The sequence below is a fragment of the Carcharhinus amblyrhynchos genome, chromosome 7 (assembly GCF_965287045.1).
Source record: "Carcharhinus amblyrhynchos chromosome 7, sCarAmb.v2.hapA, whole genome shotgun sequence".
In the NCBI taxonomy this organism is placed as follows: domain Eukaryota; kingdom Metazoa; phylum Chordata; class Chondrichthyes; order Carcharhiniformes; family Carcharhinidae; genus Carcharhinus; species Carcharhinus amblyrhynchos.
Window position 1 is genome coordinate 11,003,946 of NC_137330.1, and position 19,650 is coordinate 11,023,595.

At 43.7% G+C, this 19,650-nt stretch overlaps 1 protein-coding gene across 3 annotated transcripts; it reads left to right on the forward strand.

Annotated features, from left to right (window-relative positions):
- Positions 1 to 2,060: 2,060 nt before the first annotated feature.
- bag2 (BCL2 associated athanogene 2) lies at positions 2,061 to 18,701 on the forward strand. 3 transcript variants are annotated; one of them, XR_013886981.1, is made up of 5 exons: positions 2,061 to 2,248; positions 7,574 to 7,683; positions 13,741 to 14,183; positions 17,290 to 17,362; positions 17,909 to 18,700. XR_013886981.1 is itself a non-coding variant. In XM_080191949.1 (4 exons), the coding sequence occupies exons 1-3, from the start codon at positions 2,124 to 2,126 to the stop codon at positions 14,133 to 14,135; spliced, it is 630 nt and encodes a 209-aa protein (XP_080048075.1). In that variant the 5' UTR covers positions 2,061 to 2,123; the 3' UTR covers positions 14,136 to 14,183; positions 17,290 to 18,701. The 3 variants fall into 3 exon arrangements, 2 of the variants coding, with proteins under 2 accessions (XP_080048075.1, XP_080048076.1); XM_080191949.1 differs by having other exon boundaries at positions 17,290 to 18,701; XM_080191950.1 differs by lacking the exon at positions 17,290 to 17,362.
- The last annotated feature ends 949 nt before the right edge of the window (positions 18,702 to 19,650 follow it).

Sequence of the window (19,650 nt, forward strand, 5' to 3'; positions counted from 1 at the left end):
ATTGGAAAGCCTGGTATTCCAAGATATGAGGGAGTTAGATTATTAACCCTTAACTCTCCAGAATGCTCAATACATGAGCAGAGCTGCAGGATCTCATTAAGGACTTGTGTTTTAGCTCTGCCTACAACTCTCTGCTCAAAGGCAAAGTGATATCAATTACATTAAGTGGATCTGATTTATAACTCTTGCTTTTGTACGTACAGCATGTTGTAATGAAATGGAACAACATCTGAACCAAGTCTCTCATTAAGTGCCTGCTCTGCCCAAATTCAGAGAGATTGAACATGTACGTGTACAAAATACATGTTAAGCTGGTTTTTATCATGAGGAGGACTGGTGTTAGTCATCCTGATCCCACGATCATACATTTGAGTATACGCTGGGCTATCTGCTCTGACCAAGACCGCAAGAAATTACACAGGGTTGTGAATGTAGCCCAGTCCATCAAACAAACCAGCCTTCTGTCCGTTGACTCTGTCTCCACTTCCTGCTGCGTTGGAAAGCCAGCCAGCATAATCAAAGACACATCCTGGACATTGTCTCTTCCACCTTCCATCAAGAAATGGACACAAAAGTCTGAGATCAGATAGCAACGGACTCAAGAACAGCTTTCCTGCTCCCATCGGACTTTTGAATGGACCTATCCCATATTAAGTTGATCTTTTTCTACACCCTAGCTATGACCGTAACACTACATTCTGCATCCTCTCTTTTCCTTCTCTATGAACGGCATGTTTTGTCTGAGTAACAAGCAAGAAACAATATTTTTCACTGCATCCCAATATGTGACAATAAGTCAAAATCTCCCATAAACATAATGGGTGTTATTCATGTCAACTGAATTGAAGGTGGTACATATGGCTGACTCAAATTCATAGTTCCCTTAAAAGGAACCAATGTAAACTGCAACCAACATAATTTTTAAACAAACTTCCCTGAAATGTAAGTATATTTCAGGCTGATTGTCCCAACCTTTCCTCATTGCTGTTTAATGAGATCTTGCTGTGTAGCAATTGGCTGCTATTTTTCTTGTTGCAATAACAGAGGAAACTTCTAAAAGTGTTTCGTTGGCTGCAAAGTTATCCTGCGGTGAGGAAAGGTGCTATTTCAATGTAGGGTTTTTTAAGCTAGTGGGACTCCAGCCAATCAGAGTCAACTTGCAAACCAATCAACACCCTTTTCTCCTATAAATTTTAATTGTTAGAAATTCTGTATTCTTGCATTTCTCCTGATGAGTGTAAGAGAAAAACCTTCCAACGTGTTTACATTTTTAAGTGTTAAAGTTCATTTATTAATGTCACAAGTGGGCTTACATTAACTCTGCAAAGAAGTTGCTGTGAAAATCCCCCAGTTGCCATATTCCGGCGCCTGTTCGGGTACACTGAGGGAGAATTTAGCACAGCCAATGCACCTAACCAGCGCGTCTTTTGGACTATGGGAGAAAACAGGAGCACCCGGAGGAAACCCACGCAGAGGGAGAACATGCAGACCCCGCACTAATCGTGACCCAACCTGGGAATTAAACCTAGGTTCCTGGCACTGTGAGGCAGCAGTGCTAACCTCAAAGGCGCAACGAGCGATGGGCAATAAATGCTGGCCAGCCAGAGGCTGTCCCACGAATGAATAACTACCGTGGCACTTTATTCAACAATATCTAGTTCCGTAATGCCAAGTGACCGTTATGGGCAGTGGGGGAAAGGAAACCGATAAGAGTCAAATCAGGTACAGGATGAGGGGAGAGAGAGAAAGAAATAGAAGAACACCTTCTAAAAAAAAATGGACTTTTCCAATCTGCAGCAACAATTCAGTAGATTGAGAAAATGCACCTTGCTGCAAAAGTGTCACTAGTTTGTTCAGAAGAGAGTCAGAAATCCCACGCAGACATAAACAGCCAGTGGCTGTTTTTGTAACTCTGGTCTGGATACTTTTTTTTTCCCCTGAGGGAGAAGGGTTGGCCCTTGGTGGGAGTATGGGTGGTCCCTCGCCCTATTTGGAAATCTTCATCTCCTGTAGGGTGACGAGTACGTTCTGGTGCAAGTGGAGCCAAGTCTCCCAGAGAGAGAGAGAGAGACAGACAGACAGAGTAAAAGGCAAGACAGCAGCCCTGGAAGCTTCTCAACACCATGGCTCAAACCAAGATTAATAATCAGCTGAAGGACAGCACCGTGGAGAACAAGTTCCTCCGCTCTGTGTCTATGGCTGACCGGTCAGGGCGATTACTGGAAACACTGGACAACTTGGAGCTCAGGTAGGGCCACAGCAGTCATCTTCTTTAAAACGGCTCAGATAGAGAAACACAAGCTAAATCAGGGTTGATTTCTCTCTGTGTCTGTGGCCATTTCTCATGAAAATTAATGCCTTCTGGTGCGCTCTAGAACTGCCCCCATTGTCAGGAATCTTAAAAATAGCCTTGGAGATCAGGGTAGGCAATCGGAAAGAGACTTTCTATTTTTAGTGAGGAGTTGTGCTTTCTCCCTTTACACCCAGCTTTCTCTCTCTCGTCGCTGAAGTGCTGTCAAATCTTAATAATTCAGACCTCTTGCTCTCACTCAATGCACTCAACAGTTCACCTCTTTGTAAGATTCAATGGCTATTCTCCATTTAAAGTTTATTTATAGTGTCACAAATTAACACTGCAGGATTAAGATGATTCACAGAATGAAGGTAACTCACAAAGTAGCTCTTGCACACCGTAGACCAAAATGTATTAACACTCATTGTGGACTGGAGTATATATTGAGAGTTTTTTAAAGTTTAAGAAGAAAGTTTATTTACTATTGCCATAAGTGGATTAACACTGCGATGAAGCTACTGTGAAAATCCCCTAGTTGCCACATTCTGGCACCTGTTCAGGTACACTGAGGGAGAATTTGACACGACCAGTGCACCTAACCAACACGTCTTTCTGACTGTGGGAGGAAACCGGAGCACCCGGTGGAAACCCACGCAGAAACGGGGAGAACGTTCAGACTCCACACAGACAGTGACCCAAAGCCAGAATTCAACACAGGTCCTTGGCGCTGTGAGGCAGCAGTGCTAACCACTGTGCCACCCAAAGAGTTCAAACTTTAAACCCTGTTTTGTTGTGTTTATACCAAACATTATTTACTAATGTAAACTCAAATTCCTCTTCACTCAGACGCAAAAGCAGAAAATGCTGGAAAATCTCAGCACGCCTGCCAGCATCTGTGGGGCAAGAACACAGCCAACGTTTCGAGTCTGGATGACCCTTTGTCTGGGCTGATGAAGCATCACCCAGGCTCAAGACATTAGCTCTATTCTATCTCTGCACAGATGCTGTCAGACCTGCTGAGACTGTCCAGCATTTTCTGCTTTTGTTTCAGGTTCCAGCATCCGCAGTAATTTGCTTTTTTCTCTATCCAGAGTCATTATTCCAAATGGCTCCCACTGTACAACTCTGTTTATAATTACATTCCACACTTTGTAACAGTGTCAGTGTTGCAAACAGAATTTAATTGCCTGTTAAGTAGCTTTGGAAAGGCATGACATAAATTGTAAAGTTCTTTCTTTCTGACGTTACACTGAGGTCAGTGCAAACTTACAGTTCAATTAACAATCTGATTGTCTGTGTGAAGCATGCTCACTAATAACGGATGCAATCCTTTGTTGTGTAGACTTGTGGAAAACTTATTCACTGCAACTTGTGTGTTGGCAAAGCTGTCAAATACCACCTTATGTTTCAGATACACAAAGTCAGGGGCAATTTCTGTATCACTACTATTTATTGCCTCCAAGCAGGATTGTATATTTGCCATTACGTTTATTTATTCATGTCACAAATAGGCTTACATTAACACTGCATTTAAGTTACTGTGCCAGTCCTTTAGTTGCCACACTCCAGCGCCTGTTCGGGTACACTGAGGGAAAACCTAGCACGGCCAATGCACCCTAACCAGCACGTCTTTCCGACTGTGGGAGGAAAGCGGAGCACTGGAGGAAACCCATGCAGACACGGGTAGAATGTGCAAACTCCACACAGATAGACAGTAAGCCAAGCTGGGAATTGAACCCGGGTCCCTGGCACTGTGAGGCAGCAATGCTAACCACTGTGCCACATTGCCACCCATACTGAATCAAAAGGAAAGTGCAATCTCATCGGACAGAACAGTCAGTATTTTCATTACCGAATTATCAAATCATCACCATTTACATTTCCTTTGTCCAGTTACAATTCCTCCCATCCCATCATCATAGTATAAATCTCATCTTATTTTCTTTGTCTTTAGTTCTGAAGAAGGGTTGTCCAAACTGGAAACATTGGCTCTATTCTCTCTCCACAGAAGCTGTCAAGCCTGCTGAGTTTCTCCGGCATTTTCTGTTTTTGTTTCAGATTCTGGTATCCGCAGTGTCTTGCTTTTATTTCTGTTATCAAAGTCCAGCTAACCTGGTCTAGAATCCATACAGTGCAGCAGGAGGCCATTCAGCCCATCGAGCCTGCACTGATAGCAATCACACCCAGGCCCCATCCACGTAACCCCACCTATTTACCCCACTAATAACCCTGACACTAAGCAGCAATTTTGCATGGCCAATCCATTTAATGTGCACAAGTTTAGACTGTGGTAGGAAACTGGCGCACCCGGAGGAAACCCATGCAGACACAGGGTATAACGTACAGATTCTGCACAGGCGGTGACCCAAGCCGGGAACTGAACCTGTGTCCCTGGCCCTATGAGGCTTTGCTAACCAAGTCCATGTGAAAAGATGCAACGTGCAGGATATCTCTAACAGGAAACTGCTTTTTAAATCGGTGGAAAATCTATTTGAATCAATTGATTTGATCAGATTACAAAAACATTTATTTCAATCAATGGTTTTGTTCTGTATTGAAGAATATGTATGACTTAAAATAGAGACAAGGGAAGCTGTAAATCTTTTGTGCAGAGGAAGCGAAGGAGAGATTTCGTAGAGATATCCGGAATGAGAAAGACCTTGGATGGAGTGGACAAGGAGAAATGAGAAGGAGGGTCAGTAAGCAGACGACACAGATCTAAGATAGCTGGTAAAAGAATGGGAATGAATTAATTTGAAATAAGAATTATTTTGCTCAGTGCGTTGCTGAATGTACTGACTGAAAGAGTGGTGGAGGCAGATTCAATAGTAACTTTCTAAAATGGAATTGGATAGAAGGAATTACGTGTACAGCAAGTAATTAGGAAAGTTGATAAAATGTTGTCATTTATTGTAAGGAGAATTGAATACTAAAGTAGGGGTGGTTATACTTCAGTTGTACAGGCCATTGGTGAGACCACATTTGGAGTATTGTATGTAGTATCAGTCACAGATAAGGTGGCACAGTGGTTAGCACTGCTGCCTCACAGCACCCAGGATCAAGCTCAGGTCACTGTCTGTGCGGAGTCCGCACGTTCTCCCTGTGTCTGTGGGTTTCCTCCACGTGCTCTGGTCTCCTCCCACAGTCTGAATGACGTGCAGATAAGGTGGATTGGCCATGCTAAGTTGCCCCTTAGCATCAGGGGGTAAGTAAGTGGGGTTGCGGAGAAAGGGCCTGGGTGGGATTGTTGTCGCTGCAGACTCGATGGGCCACGGCAGATGGTGGAATTTGAATTCAATAAAAAATAACTAGAATTAAGAATCTACTGATGACCATGAAACCAGTGTCAATTGTCAGAAAAACCCATCTGGTTCACTAATGTCCTTCAGGGAAGGAAATCTGCCATCCTTACCTGGTCTGGCCTACATGTGACGCCAGAATGACAGCAATGTGGTTGACTCTCAACTGACCTTAAGCAACTAGAAATAGGCAATAAGTGCAGTCTAGGCAGTGATGCCCATGTTGCACGAATGAATTAATTTTAAAAAAAAGTGTGGAAAAAATGTTTCCCTTTGTGGGAGGATGGGGGGGTGGCGGTCATTGTTTAAAAATAAGAGGTTGCTCACTTAAAATAGAGACGAGACAAAATTATTTCTCTCAGAAGGCCATAAATCTTTGTTTGGAGCGCTGTTTCTCAAAAGGTGGGAGAAGCAGAATCTTTGACTATTTTCAAGGTAGAGATGGATAGATTCTTGATGATCACAGGGTGAAAGGTTATGGAGGCAGATTTAAGGTTACTGTCGCATTATCCAGATCTTATGGAATGGTGGAGCAAGCTGGAGGGGCTGAATGGCCTACTCCTGCTCCTTGACCATATGTTCGTACTTTGCAGGGTTGTGAGGAAAGAACTAGGGTAATGGGACTAATTGGATAATTTTTTCAAAGAGTCAGCAGAGAGACAATGAGCGAATGGCCTTGTCCTGTGCATTATGGTTCTGTGGGGTGATGATTTAGGAAGATGATGTATTCAGAACACGTTACTGGACTCTCTGTTAGCACTGCCATTCTGATTAAGTCTATTCCTGGAGGTGTCATAGAATCCCTACAGTGCAGAAAGAGGTCACCCCGCCCATCGAGCCTGAACCGACCACAATCCCACCCAGGCCCTTTCGCCATTGCCCCACTTACTTACCCCCGAATGCTAAGGGACAATTTCGCATGGCCAATCCACCTGACCCGCACTTCTTTGGAGCACTTGAAGGAAACCCAAGCAGACACAGGGAGAACGTGTAAACTCCATATCGACAGTCACCCGATGCTGAAATTGAACCTTGGTCCCTGGCACTGTGAGGCAGCAGCACTATTCCATACCCTGGAATGGGTAGGTCATTTTATGAGGAAAGATTGGACAGGTTTGTATCTGCTGGAGTCTAGAAGGGTAAGAGGTGACTTGATTGAAACACACAAGATCCTGAGGGTTCTTGACAGGGTGAATGTTCATCATATGACTTGTACCCACACTCTAGCCATTAGTTGGCCAGAACATCCATTCTTGTGACATACTGCCTTCCTACACTAATTGGAAAGCAAAAAGATTGGGTGAAAAGTACTGTTTCTTGCGTGCCATACAGACAAAGCATATTGTTCGTAGAGTACATATAGGAAAAGGAAAGGAGAAGGTGCAGAATGTACTGTTACAGTCATAGCTAGGGTGTAGAGAAAGACCAACTTAATTTAAGGTAGATCCATCTAATCTATACTGACAGTCCAGCCTAGTACTGGGGGGAAGCTGAGCGCTACTTCCGTCATAAAGAAAGGACATGTTAAGGTGCGTGGGTTTCCTCCGGGTGTTCCGTTTCCTCCCACACTCCAAAGAGTTAGGTGGATTGACCATGCTAAATTGTCCCTGATGTCAGAGGGGTAGGTAAGTGGGGTTACTGGGGAAATGGCCTGGATGGATTTGTTGTTCGTGAAGACTCAATGGGCCAAATGGCCCAACTGGATGATGCTTGACTGTCAACCAGACAGCCAGTGCCCCCACTATTTTCAATATTTTACATTTGGTAAAGAGAAATGATCAAGAAAAATGACAAAAAATATATATTTTTCTAAGCATCCAGATGATGATTCTCCAGCGTTGGACACTGCAGGGTCCTGGAAATTGATTTTCCAATCCTGGAGGCCCCAGGGCCAATCCTGGAGGGATTGCCACCCTACTTTCCATCCCTGTTCCACCCCCACACCCCAATGCACATCAAAGTGTTCATATTTTCATTCTAGGGTGGAAGCTTTGAGAGAAGCAGCTGCCTCAATGGAGCAAGAGAAAGAGACCCTATTGGAGCTGATCCAAAGTGTACAGAACAGCCAAGACATGAAGCACATCAGTGATGGTGAGTCCTTGCCCTTGCTTGTCACTTAGAGCTGAGTGAAAATATTTCAGAGTTTTGTATGTGAGGGGGTCCCTGGGGGAAATAAACAAGTTGGAATCAGTACTTTATTATCCAACCTTTTAGAAAGATCTCAGTGTTACCTGCCAACATCAGCGACTGCTGTTCCTGTATCTCCGAGGATAAGAATTGATTTGCCTGCCTCACGTGGGGGCTTTTGAGCAAAAAAAAATCTCGATAGCTCTCCAACACCAGATTCATGGGGGAACGTCCTTGCTATAGAGACAGTACAGCAAAGATTTACCGGGCTGATTCCTGAGATGGCAGGTCTATGAAATGAGGAGAGACTAACTCAGTTAGGATTATATTCAGTGGGGTTTAGAGGAGAGAGAGGGGACCTCATAGAAACTTATACAATTCTAACAGGGTGATACAGGGTTGATTCAGAAAGAATGTTCCCAGTGGTGGTGGAGTCCAGAACTAGGGCTCATAGTTTGAGGATAAGGGGTAAGCCTTTTAGGACTGAGGTGAGGAGAAATTTCTTCACCCAGAGGGTGGCGAATGTGTGGAATTCACGACCACAGAAAGTAGTTGAGGTCAAAATGTTGTGTGATTTCAAGAAGAAATTAGATATACCTCTTAGGGCTGAAGGGATCAAGGGATAAGGGGAGGTTGGGGGGGAGGGGATCAGGGTATTGAATTTGATGATCAGCCATGATCAAAGTGAATAGTGGAGCAGGCTTGAAGAGCCGAATGGCCTACTCCTGTTTCTAGTTTCTACGAATAAGGCAGAAACTCTGTGCTTGTTGTGAACTTTACTGGTCAGGACTTTATCACTTGGGGCCCACTCCTTGGCTGGACAAATGCAGCAGGCTTGGTTTTTAACTTACAGCAGTCAGCCATTTCTTTATGGCAAAGTAGTACTCAGCATTCCCTCAGTGCTAGACTGGAGTGTCAGCAGAGATTGAATGGATCTACCTTATATTAAGTTGATCTTTCTCTACACCCTAGCGATGACTGTAACAATACATTCTGCACTCTCTCTTTTCCTTCTCCCCCCTGTATTCGAATAACTTTGTCTATATAACGTGGAGGGAACAGTACTTTTCACTGTATATCAATACATGTGACAATAATACATCAAATCAAATTATGTTCTCAAGTAGTCTTTGAACTCATGACCTCCTGACTCAAAGGTCAATGAGCTACTCACCAAGTCACACTGACATTTGTGAGGAGAGCAATTGTTTTCCAGCATGCCTTGTTACTGGACGTAGTCATTATTTTCCCTTTCAGAAGATAAAAAAGCTTACTTCTTTAAGCCGTTCCTTCAAATCCCTTTAAATTAAGATGTTGGAAGGCCACACCATTTAGAGGCATATTTGCTGTTTGTAATTTCTCCCCAGATTTACTATTAAATCTGTACTGGTTGTACATACTGGTTGTACTATTAAATCTGTACTGGTGTCACCTCCCATCACGCCCCCTGCCCTCCCCCGGCTCGTTCCGCACAGTGGTTAGCCCTGCTGCCTGACAGCACCAGGGATCGATTCCTGACTTGGGTCACTGTCTGTGTGGAATCTGCATGTTCTCCCCGTATCTGAATGGGTTTCCTCTGGATGCTCCAATTTCCTCCCACGGTTTGAAAGACGTGCTGGTTAGGGTGCACTGGCCGTGCTAAATTCTCCCTCAGTCTACCCAAACAGGCGCTGGAGATTGGCGACTTAGGGGATTTTCACAGTAACTTCATTGCAGTGTTAATGTAAGCCTACTTGTGACACTAATTAATAAACTGAAGTACAATTTTAGAGGGAGTGAGGAAAGAGAGACATGAGAGTGTTTGTCTACAAATCTTTGAAGATTACAGGACAGGTTTGGAAGATGGTCAAAAAGGCGGATGGAATCCTTGGCATTGTAAACAGAGGCACAGGCCGGAATTTCACTGGAATCAGGGGAGGCATGGCTTGCAGAACGGAATTCTCCGTTGGCTTTGGGTGAGATTTTATGAGTCTTGCCCAAGCGAGGTTGTAAAATCCTGGCCATAGAGCAGAATTGCAAAAACGTTATGTTACTTCATTTCCAATCCTCTTCCCGCACTTAGTGGTGTGCTGTGGTAGACTTAAATCTATTTCCATAGCTAGTAGTTCCCAGGACAGGTCGCTAGTCTGTCACTTGGGGCCGATAGCCATTCCACATCAAGCGTGGCTGACCAAGGGTCTCTCCCACTCTCACTTCCGGCTGTTGGCACGTTCGGAAGGATTTTGCAGGTTGACGCTTAACCGTGTTATAAGCACACCTTCCTTGGCCCTCAACTCCTGGAGTGGGACTTGAACCCAGAGCTGCTGGATCAGAGACAGAGATGCTACCCACTGTGCCACAGGACCTCGCAATGATCTCTGGTGCCCTGCCACCAGATACCATTGGTGTGGAGTTGCCGGCGTTGGACTGGGGTAAACACAGTAAGAAGTCTCACAACAACGGTCCACTCACCTGGCAAAGGAACAGCGTTCCGAAAGCTTGTGGCGTTTACTATCAAATAGACCTGTTGGACTTCAACCTGGTGTTGTGAGACTTCTTACTGTGTTTACCAGATACCATTGCCAGGCTCCTCAGGAATCCTCCATCCCAGAGAATAAGTTCAAGGACTTATATTTGAAGTATTTTGCTGGTTTCTGATAGACAGGGGAATTAAGGGTTATGGGGAGAAAGCGGGAAAGTGGAACTGATCCACTTCAGATCAGCCATGATCTTACTGAATGGCGGGGCAGGCTCGAGGGGCTAGATGGCCTACTCCTGCTCCTATTTCTTATGTTCTTATGAAGGACTATTTTTCTCAAAACCTGGCCCTGAATATTGAAGATGAGCCATTGTAACTAAGATTCAGGTCTGTCGCAATTTATTCCATAAATATTGCTGAAATTAAGTTGACAATTCAATATAAAACAGGACACCAGGGGGCAGAATTTCCCAAGAGTTCCTATGTGCAGGGAATTGAAGTGATCTTTTAAGGATACCAGTTATTACAGGCACAGAATGGTGGAACTCACTAACACCTGGGGTAGCTGAAGCAAATAGCATTGATATGTTTAAAGGAAAATTAAATAAACACATGAGAAATAAGAGAATAGAGAGATATTCTGATGGGGCAGGAGGAGGCTCACAAAGAGGGGAGGCGACGGCCTAGTGGTATTATCACTGGACTATTAATCTAGAGACTCAGCTAATGTTCTGGGGACCCGGGTTCGAATCCCACCACGGCAGATGGAACTCGAATCCAAGAAAAACAATATCTGGAATTAGGAATCTACTGATGACCATGAAACCATTGTGGGAAAAACCCATCTGGTTCACTGATGTCCTTTAGGGAAGGAAATCTGCCCTCCTTACCCAGTCTGGCCTACATATGACTCCAGAGGCACAGCAATGTGGTTGACTCTCAACTGCTCTCGGGCAACGAATGAGATGGGCAACAAATGCTGACCCAGCCAGTGACACCCATGTCCCATGAATGAATTGAAAAGAAACACCAAATGGTGTGTTGGGCTGAATGGTCTGTTGCTGCCATGAACTTGATGTAACACCACGCCTGATGGCTTCCAGCGTGTGGCAAGTGTTTCCTTCATATTTTGTTTATATTTACCACACCATGGTTTATTAGGGAATTATTCAGGTACACGGGAAGGAATATAATATTTCAATTGATTCCCAATCGGAACATGTTAATGGGGCGGTGCGGGGGGAGTGGGGGGGAGAGATTTCCACTCTCCTTTATGGGAGGAAGTGTTTCCAGATCTCACCCCGTAACTGCCAATCTCTAATTTGAACTTTATTGCCATGCTTTGCTCTGGATTGGCCCCAAGAGTTAAGAATTACAGTTAAGAAAGCCCACCAACGCCTCTACTTTCTCAGGAGACTAAGGAAATTAGCACGTCCGCTATAACTCTCACCAACTTTTACGGATGCACCATAGAAAGCATTCTTTCTGGGCGTATCACAGCTCGGTATTCCTCAGTACCCGTGTGCGGTTTTGAGCGCCGTACTTATGCAAGGATATTTTGGCCTTGGAGGGAGTGCAGAGGAGGTTTACTAGGCTGATGCCGGAGTTGAGGGGGTTGAGCTATGAGGAGAGGCTGAATAGATTAGGCTTGTACTCGTTAGAGTTTAGAAGAATGAGGGGAGATCTCATTGAGACGTATAAGATGATGAATGGGATGGATAGGATAGAGGTGGAGAGGCTCTTCCCGCTCAGAAAGGACAGTAGGACTAGGGGGCATAGCCTCAAGATAAAGGGGGGGCGGTTTAGAACGGAGTTGAGGAGGAACTTCTTCACTCAAAGGGTGGTGAATCTCTGGAATTCTCTGCCCGTTGAAGTGGTGGAGGCTGCCTCGCTAAATATTTTTAAGACGCGGGTTGATGGGTTTTTGATAAGAGAGGGGATTAAGGGTTATGGGGAGAGGGCGGGAATGTGGAACTGAGCCACGGCAGATCAGCCATGATCTTATTGAATGGCGGGGCAGGCTCAAAGGGCTAGTTGGCCTACTCCTGCTCCTATTTCTTATGTTCTATGTTCTTAATACCGCAAGAAACTACAAAAGGTCTTGAACGAAGCCCAGTCCATTGCTCAAACCAGCCTCCCATCCATTGACTCTAGGTCCACACTTCCCACTGCCTCAACAAAGCAGCAGCAGCATAATTAAGGACCCCACGCACCCCGGACATTCTCTCTCCCACCTTCTTCTGTGAGGAAAAGATACAAAAGTCTGAGGTCACGTACCAACTGACTCAAGAACAGCTTCTTCCCTGCTGACATCAGACTTTTGAATGGACCTACCTCACGCTAAGTTGATCTTTCTTCTCCCCCCACCCCGCAGCTAAGACTGTAACACTACATTCTGCACTTTCTTCTCTATGAACGGTATGTTTTGTCTGTATTGCATGCAAGAAACAATCCTTTTCACTGTATACCAATGCACGTGACAATAATAAATCAAATCAGAGGATATAGTCTCCCTGTACCTACCCTCTCCTTTCATAATGTTCAGCGCCTCAGTCAGATCGTCACTTAACTCAAGAGAACACAGGCTGTGTCGACATAACCTGTCCTCTCAACTGAATATTTTCATCCCCGGCATCATCCTCAATTGAGACCTAAGGTGGGAGAGAGGAGAAGTTTACATAGGGGGACAGAGGTACAAAATACAAAACAACACTCACTAATGTCCACTAAGATTCGCTAATATCCTTTAGGGAAGGAAATCCACTGTCCTTACCTGGTCTGGCCTACATGTGACTCCAGAGGCACAGCAACGCGGTTGACTCTTAACTGCCCTCTGAAAGCCGAGCGAGCCACCCTGTTTAAGGGCAACTAGGGATGGGCAATAAATGCTGGCCAGCCAACAATGCCCATGTCCCACGAATGAATAAAAGACAACTTGTTTGAAACACGAGGAGAGCAGAGGGGTGGAATTAAGTTGGGATGGTTTGAGTAAAGAGCTAGCACGGATACAATGGGCTGAATGGTCAGCTTCAGCGCTGTAAACAATTACGTTCATAGAATCAAAGATTGCAAACTCACAGAATCACACAGTGCAGGAGGCTATTCAGTCCATCGAGTCTGCACCAACCACAATCCCATCCAGACTCTATCCCCATAACCCCATGCATTTACCCTAGCTAGTCACCCTGGCACTAAGGGGCAACTTAGCATGGCCAGGCCACCTAACCCACACATCTTTGGACTGTAGGAGGAAACCCACGCAGACACGAGGAGAATGTGCAAACTCCACACAGACAGTGACCCAAGGCCAGAATTGAACCCGGGTCCCTGGTGCTGTGAGGCAGCAGTGCTAACCACTGTGCCACCGTGCTGCCATAAATACAATGCTAATTAAAGGATTGACTTATGTTTGATCGCTGTTCAATCCACAGATGTTGTTTCTAATTTTATAAGTGAATGAGTCACAATTTTTATTACCAAGGTGTAGCCATGAACACGGATGGAAGTGTGAATTATAATTTGACAATGTTTTCGTTGCTCTGTTTATTCAAACTTTTACACAGGGGAGCGAGAGGAACTCCATTTGACAGCCAACCGCCTCATTGGCCGAACTCTGACGGTGGCAGTTTCCGTGGAGACGATCCGGAACGTTCAGCAGGAGGAGGCCCTCCGCAAAGCAACGGCGTTGATCGATGAGGTGGTCAATAAGGTCCTGCAGGACCTCGGAAGTGCCAAGAACCAATTAACGGCTCTCTACAATGCCTGCTCCTCCGAGGCACCTCAGGGACCCGTTGACCAGAAATTCCAATCCCTTATCGTAGGCTGTGCCTTGGAAGATCAGAAGAAAATCAAGAACCGGCTGGAAAAGCTGATTAGAAATGTCTCCAATGCCGACAGATCAATCATCCTCTTAGACCAGCAGAAAACAAAGCCCGGCAAATATAATTACATCCACTGAAACACCCCTTGCCTGCGCTATTCAAAGAACCGAAATGTAGTTCGCAGAGTGAGTATTGACGCCATTGTGTCAGTCAATGGGTTGGAGGTGGGGTGGGACTTGTAGAAGGTCTCTTAGCAAACATGAGTACTTTACTCAGCAAATCACCTTTTTAAACAGCATACTACAGCAACCAGTCCACAACTGTCTGCTTAAAGAGCGACTACAGCAAATAGAATTCATAACCAAAGCTACAGCAAGCAGAACTCATAACCAAAACTACAAGGGATCTCCGGATAAAAGCATGGTTACAGCTCCAGAAAAATGCAGGAGTACAGGACAGTTACATAATACAAATTAAAGTCTAATCATTAGATTAGGCTTACATTAACCCTGCAATGAAGTTACTGTGAAAAATCCCCTAGTCGCCACGCTCTGTGGCCGGTGCCTGTTCGGATACACTGAGGGAGAATTTAGCACGGCCAATGCACCTAACCAACACAGCTTTCGGACTGTGGGAGGAAACCGGAGCACCCGGAGGAAACCCACGCAGACACAGGGAGAACATGCAGACTCTGCACTGATAGTGACCCAAGCTGGGAATTGAACCCGGGTCCCTGATTCTGTGGGGCAGCAGTGCTAACCACTGTGCCACTGATTATTATAGACATAAAATTGGTCCCTGTTGCTAATATCTGTAGAAGGTTTTATCAACCATCTTCAATCTAGCTGGGGTCACATTGTATACAGCCAATTTTTTAACTGTCTGGACATCCTCCCACGATGTGATAGCGCGTTGGAAATACACCTATCACATTGGGGTAGGGTTTCTGCTTTTATTCTGTTGCTGCAACCAACAATCTGGGTGAAAATTGTGTTCAATTTACCAAAGTGAAGCTGTGGTTCAGGTTTTCAGTCAAACTGATCTGCGTAGCCACAAACGTAAACTCTTCCACCAACCCGTTTGGTTGGGCAGTGTTTCAGAATGCAATTGTTTTCAAAGAATATTCTTTGATACAATTAAAGTGATTAAAAGCAAGGTTTTATTACTACTGCGGAAAGCGCATTTATCACAAAAATGTCAGCATTGTAATCAGAATCTGCCAATTGGGAGTGACACGATTTTAAATAACTGAAGTGACGTTAAAAAAAAACTATACGCAGCCAATGACTGGTGTTATGTTTCAGGGCAGAAACTCCAAGATTTTTTATGAAGTCAGCTTAGACCGTAAGTTTCAAAAGTAGAAAATGCTGGAAAATCTCAGCATGTCTAACCGCATCTGTGGGGAGAAAATAGGGCCAATGTTTCAAGTTTGGCCGACCCTTTGTTACAGCTGTCAGACATGCTGAGATGTTCCAGCATTTTCTATTTTAGTTTCAGATTCCAGCATCCGCAGTATTTTGCTTTCAGCTTAGACCATAAGTTTTGCACTTTGAATTTGGCTAGGGTAAGTGTCAGATGTTCCACTCCAGGTATGAGCTAAGTGACTCACTAGGGAGATTTTATCAAAAGAAGTTTATTTAAGAACATAGCTAACATATAATAAAAGATAGCATAACTATTACCAAGTAAAAAAAGGCAGTCATGATCTTGTATAAATTTTAACAGGTTACTTTACAGTTCCAAAACAAACAACTCCCACAAACATACACCCCTTTCTAGACTTAGCCCAGGAAGCAAGTTTGCTCACATGGATTTTATAGCTTCTTAATACCTGCTGTGAATCGGTCCTTTGGATGTTAAATTAAAACACTGAGGTCTTCTTAGTCCTGAAATGTTCAGCACACCTCGAAGCAGAGGTAGACACTGCTTCTGGTTGGCAAAACGCCAAAGTTTTCACTCCGGAGAGAGAAAAAAAAATGCTGCTTCTTGTCTGCAGTCCAAATAGCTTCTGACCAAATAGATACTGAAATCTAACCTGTCAAATTGTCTCCACCCAACAATTCCAAAAGGATCGTAAAACTCCATGAGTTTAGTCCAGAGTAAAAATAAACAAGATGCCCGTTATATAACTTCAGAGGACACCAATACAGACATCACAGCAACAATAAACCAGGGCCTGTTTGGAAAAAAACTGCAGAGAAACATGATGAAAATATATCTTATGATATTACAAAATAAATTCCTTAAAGGCACAGTAGCATCATATTAGTTTAATTGGTGTGCAGTACAGCAGTGTGGTCAATTCCCTAATACATTAGATTCTTCTAATATTGAAAAACTTTTTAAAATGTACCTATCAACCTTCTTGCAACTAAAATAAAGCTGATTTTAAAAGGCTTGTTGAAGGCCGACAATGGAGCACAATTAGTGGAAATGCCCCCTGGTGACTGATTGGATTTTGGGATGTAATTGGTTTCGAGAGCAATGCTAGTAAAAAAAAACATCAAGGAGCCCCACCTGTAATTTGCATTTGAAATTTCTTGATCTTTTGCACAAGTTTTATGGGATTTTCGCAATAAGTTCATTGCAGTGTTTATGTAAGCCTACCTGTGACACAAACAAACTTTTAAAACTTTTTTTAAAGTTTGGTTGATTTTTGCCAACAAAAGAAAAGCACCAAAAAGTGGAAACCCTGCCCCTTCATGTTTAACTTTCTATCTTCAAAATGTTAAGCAATTATTTCAAAGTGCTGACTGAAATGGACAGTGAATGTTGCGCTGACATTTCTTCGGCAAAGCGAAAATGATAGGTGCTTTCTTCCTAAGGTACAAGGCTACATTATTACATACACTTGAATCACTCATTATAGAGGGCAGCACGGCAGCACAACTGTTAGTGCTGTTGCCTCACAGCGCCAGGGACCAGGGTTCGATTCTCAACTTGGGTCACTGTCTGTGTGGAGTTTGCACGTTCTCCCTATTTTTGCGAGAGTTTCCTCCGGGTGCTCCTGTTTCCTCCCACAGTCTGAAAGAGGTGCTGGTTAGGTGGCTATGCTAAATCCTCTGAGTGTACCCGAACAGGCACCTGAATGTGATGATTAGGGGATTTCCACAGTAACGACATTGCAGTGTTAATGTGAGCCTACTTTTGACTAATAAATAAACTTTTAGACAGGGCGGGATATTCTGAAGCAGCGTTCTTTAAGTTTGCTATGTAAAAAAAAGGCTCAGAATTAGCATGGATTTAAATGCTCTATATTAAACAAGGTTTTCATTTCTGATTTATATTCAGCCTTAGAAATCTCCAGCTGCAAAACTGAAAAAAAAACAAGCCGTTTCACTTTGCGAATAAGACAAAAATAATGGTGAGATTGTGTTCTCTCTTCAATAAAATATATTAATAAAACTGGTGAAAATTTAAAATCTCTAACATGCATCGATTGCCTGCTGTTTGTCTAACAATATCACAGCTTTATTATTGTTGTAACAGTAACACTGAGCAGTTTGGCATGTTGGTGAGGATTTCAAGTAGAACATATTTCCCATCTCATGTTACCTTTCGCCATATTATTCATTCCCACTTTAAGCCGCGTTATCATTTATCCCAGTTTTACTATTTGTGACTTCCTACTGATGGAAAAATTGGTTGGCAGGAACAGGAAATAGCTAAGGTTCATTTGGCATCCTCAGTGCACAGAATGACCATCTGTAGTGCAACTGGTTGATGGCTCAGCTATGGTCCATGCGAGTTTCCTCCCACTTCTCTTAACACATCCTTTTATGAATTTCTCTCATGCTTAAAATCATAGGATCCCTACAATGAAGAAAGAGCCTATTCAGCCCTTGAGCTGACACCGACAACAGTCCCACCCAGAGCCTATATCTGTAACACTATGTATTTTCCCTGTTAGTCCACCTAACCCACACATCCTTGGATTTTGAGAGGAAACCGGAGCACTTGGAGGAAATCCACGCAGACAGGGGGAAAATGTGCAAACTCGACACAGTCAGCCAAGGCCGGAATCGATCCCAAGTCTCCGGCAGTGTGCCGTCCATTGGATTTATCTAGATTCACCTTGCATTCATCTATACTAATTGCCTCAACTACTCCCTCTGGGAACAAGTTCCACATTCTCATCACTCTCCGGGTAAAGAAGTTTCTCCTGAATTCCCTGTTGGATTTATTGGTGACTACCTTAGATTTACTGCCAGATTTTGGTCTCCTGGGCCCAGCAGTAACATCTCCACGTCTGCCTGCTTAAACCTTCACAATTTTAAAGGCCTCAATCAAATCATCCCCTCAGTTTTCTTTTTTTTGCTACAAAAATAGTTCCAGTCTGTTTATGGGTAAAAATGGTGATTAAGGTATTTTGAAAGGAAAGAGAATAAAGAACCAATTTAAAAGCCATTGTTAGGATGGAAGTATTAATGGAAATAAAGGTCATTAGATGATAACATGCCCTCTGTTACATAGTAGGTCATTGTTACAATTGTTTGTGTTAATCGTTTTTACATTCCTGTCTGTCTAAAATTTTCAGAATTATTTTTTGGAATACTTCTGTTATCATTGAGGCATCTTATGTATGACACATTTTCAACAAACTGAAATAAAGTCAAGGAAATCACGTTTGCCGCATTGAATCTAGCTTTTTCAGCCTCCAGTTCTTTTGGGTGGTTTGGGGATGGGTATTGGCACTCAGTGAAACAGCTTGCTTTGTATAAGACGATTTTGAGAAACTTTCGTTCGAAAAATTGTTGAGTGGTTTATGTACAAAGAATCAGACATTCGCATAATGAGTAGAAAACTAAGTTGGATAACACAATACTTACCTGGTTGCAGATCAAAATTAGTCATTTTCCACAGAATCTTAATATCGCAGCAGTGTTGTACTGCTGCCTCACAGTGCCAGTAACTTGGGTTCGATTCCCAGATTAGGTGACTTGTCTATGTGGAGTCTGCATGGGTTTCCTCCCAGTCTGAAAGACCTGCTGGTTAGGTGGATTGGCTATGCTGAATTGTCCCTCAGGGTCTGAAGATATGCAGGTTAAATGGATTGGCCATGCTAAATTGTCGATTAGCCATGGTAGATGTGCAGGGCAACGGGGATAGGGCAAGGGACTGGGCCCGGGCAAGATACTCTGACAGAGGCGGTGTAGAATCAATGGGCCAAATGGCCGCCTCCTACGCTGTAGGGGTTCTATGGTGTGCAGCAAGACAACCACTCTCAATTCAAATGAGTGAAATCAGGAGGAACCATCCAGCTTGGAATTACAGTTCTAATGGTACATTCGGTAGTTAGTTTCCTTTTCCCCAAAGCACCAAATTGTAACCCCCTCACACGTGTTCCACGGGTCAAAACTAACACAATCGTAAAATTAGAAAACAAAAATACAGAATTTGTGTCTTTGCACTTTTAAACTGACCGAAGATCATTCCCAGAAAAAGGACATCAGGCACAGCCTGACTCCAGGTTTAAAAGCGCTATCCCGGCATTTATTGCTTAGAAACACTGTAGTGTCTTCACAGCCCATCATTGTACAAGTTTAGCACTTGCGATGTGGATTTTGTGCCAAGCTTGATTTGTGCAAGGAAAGTGGTAAGAGGCAGCTTGGCTCTGGAGAAAATGCCTTCAATTTACATGAATCTGTTCAG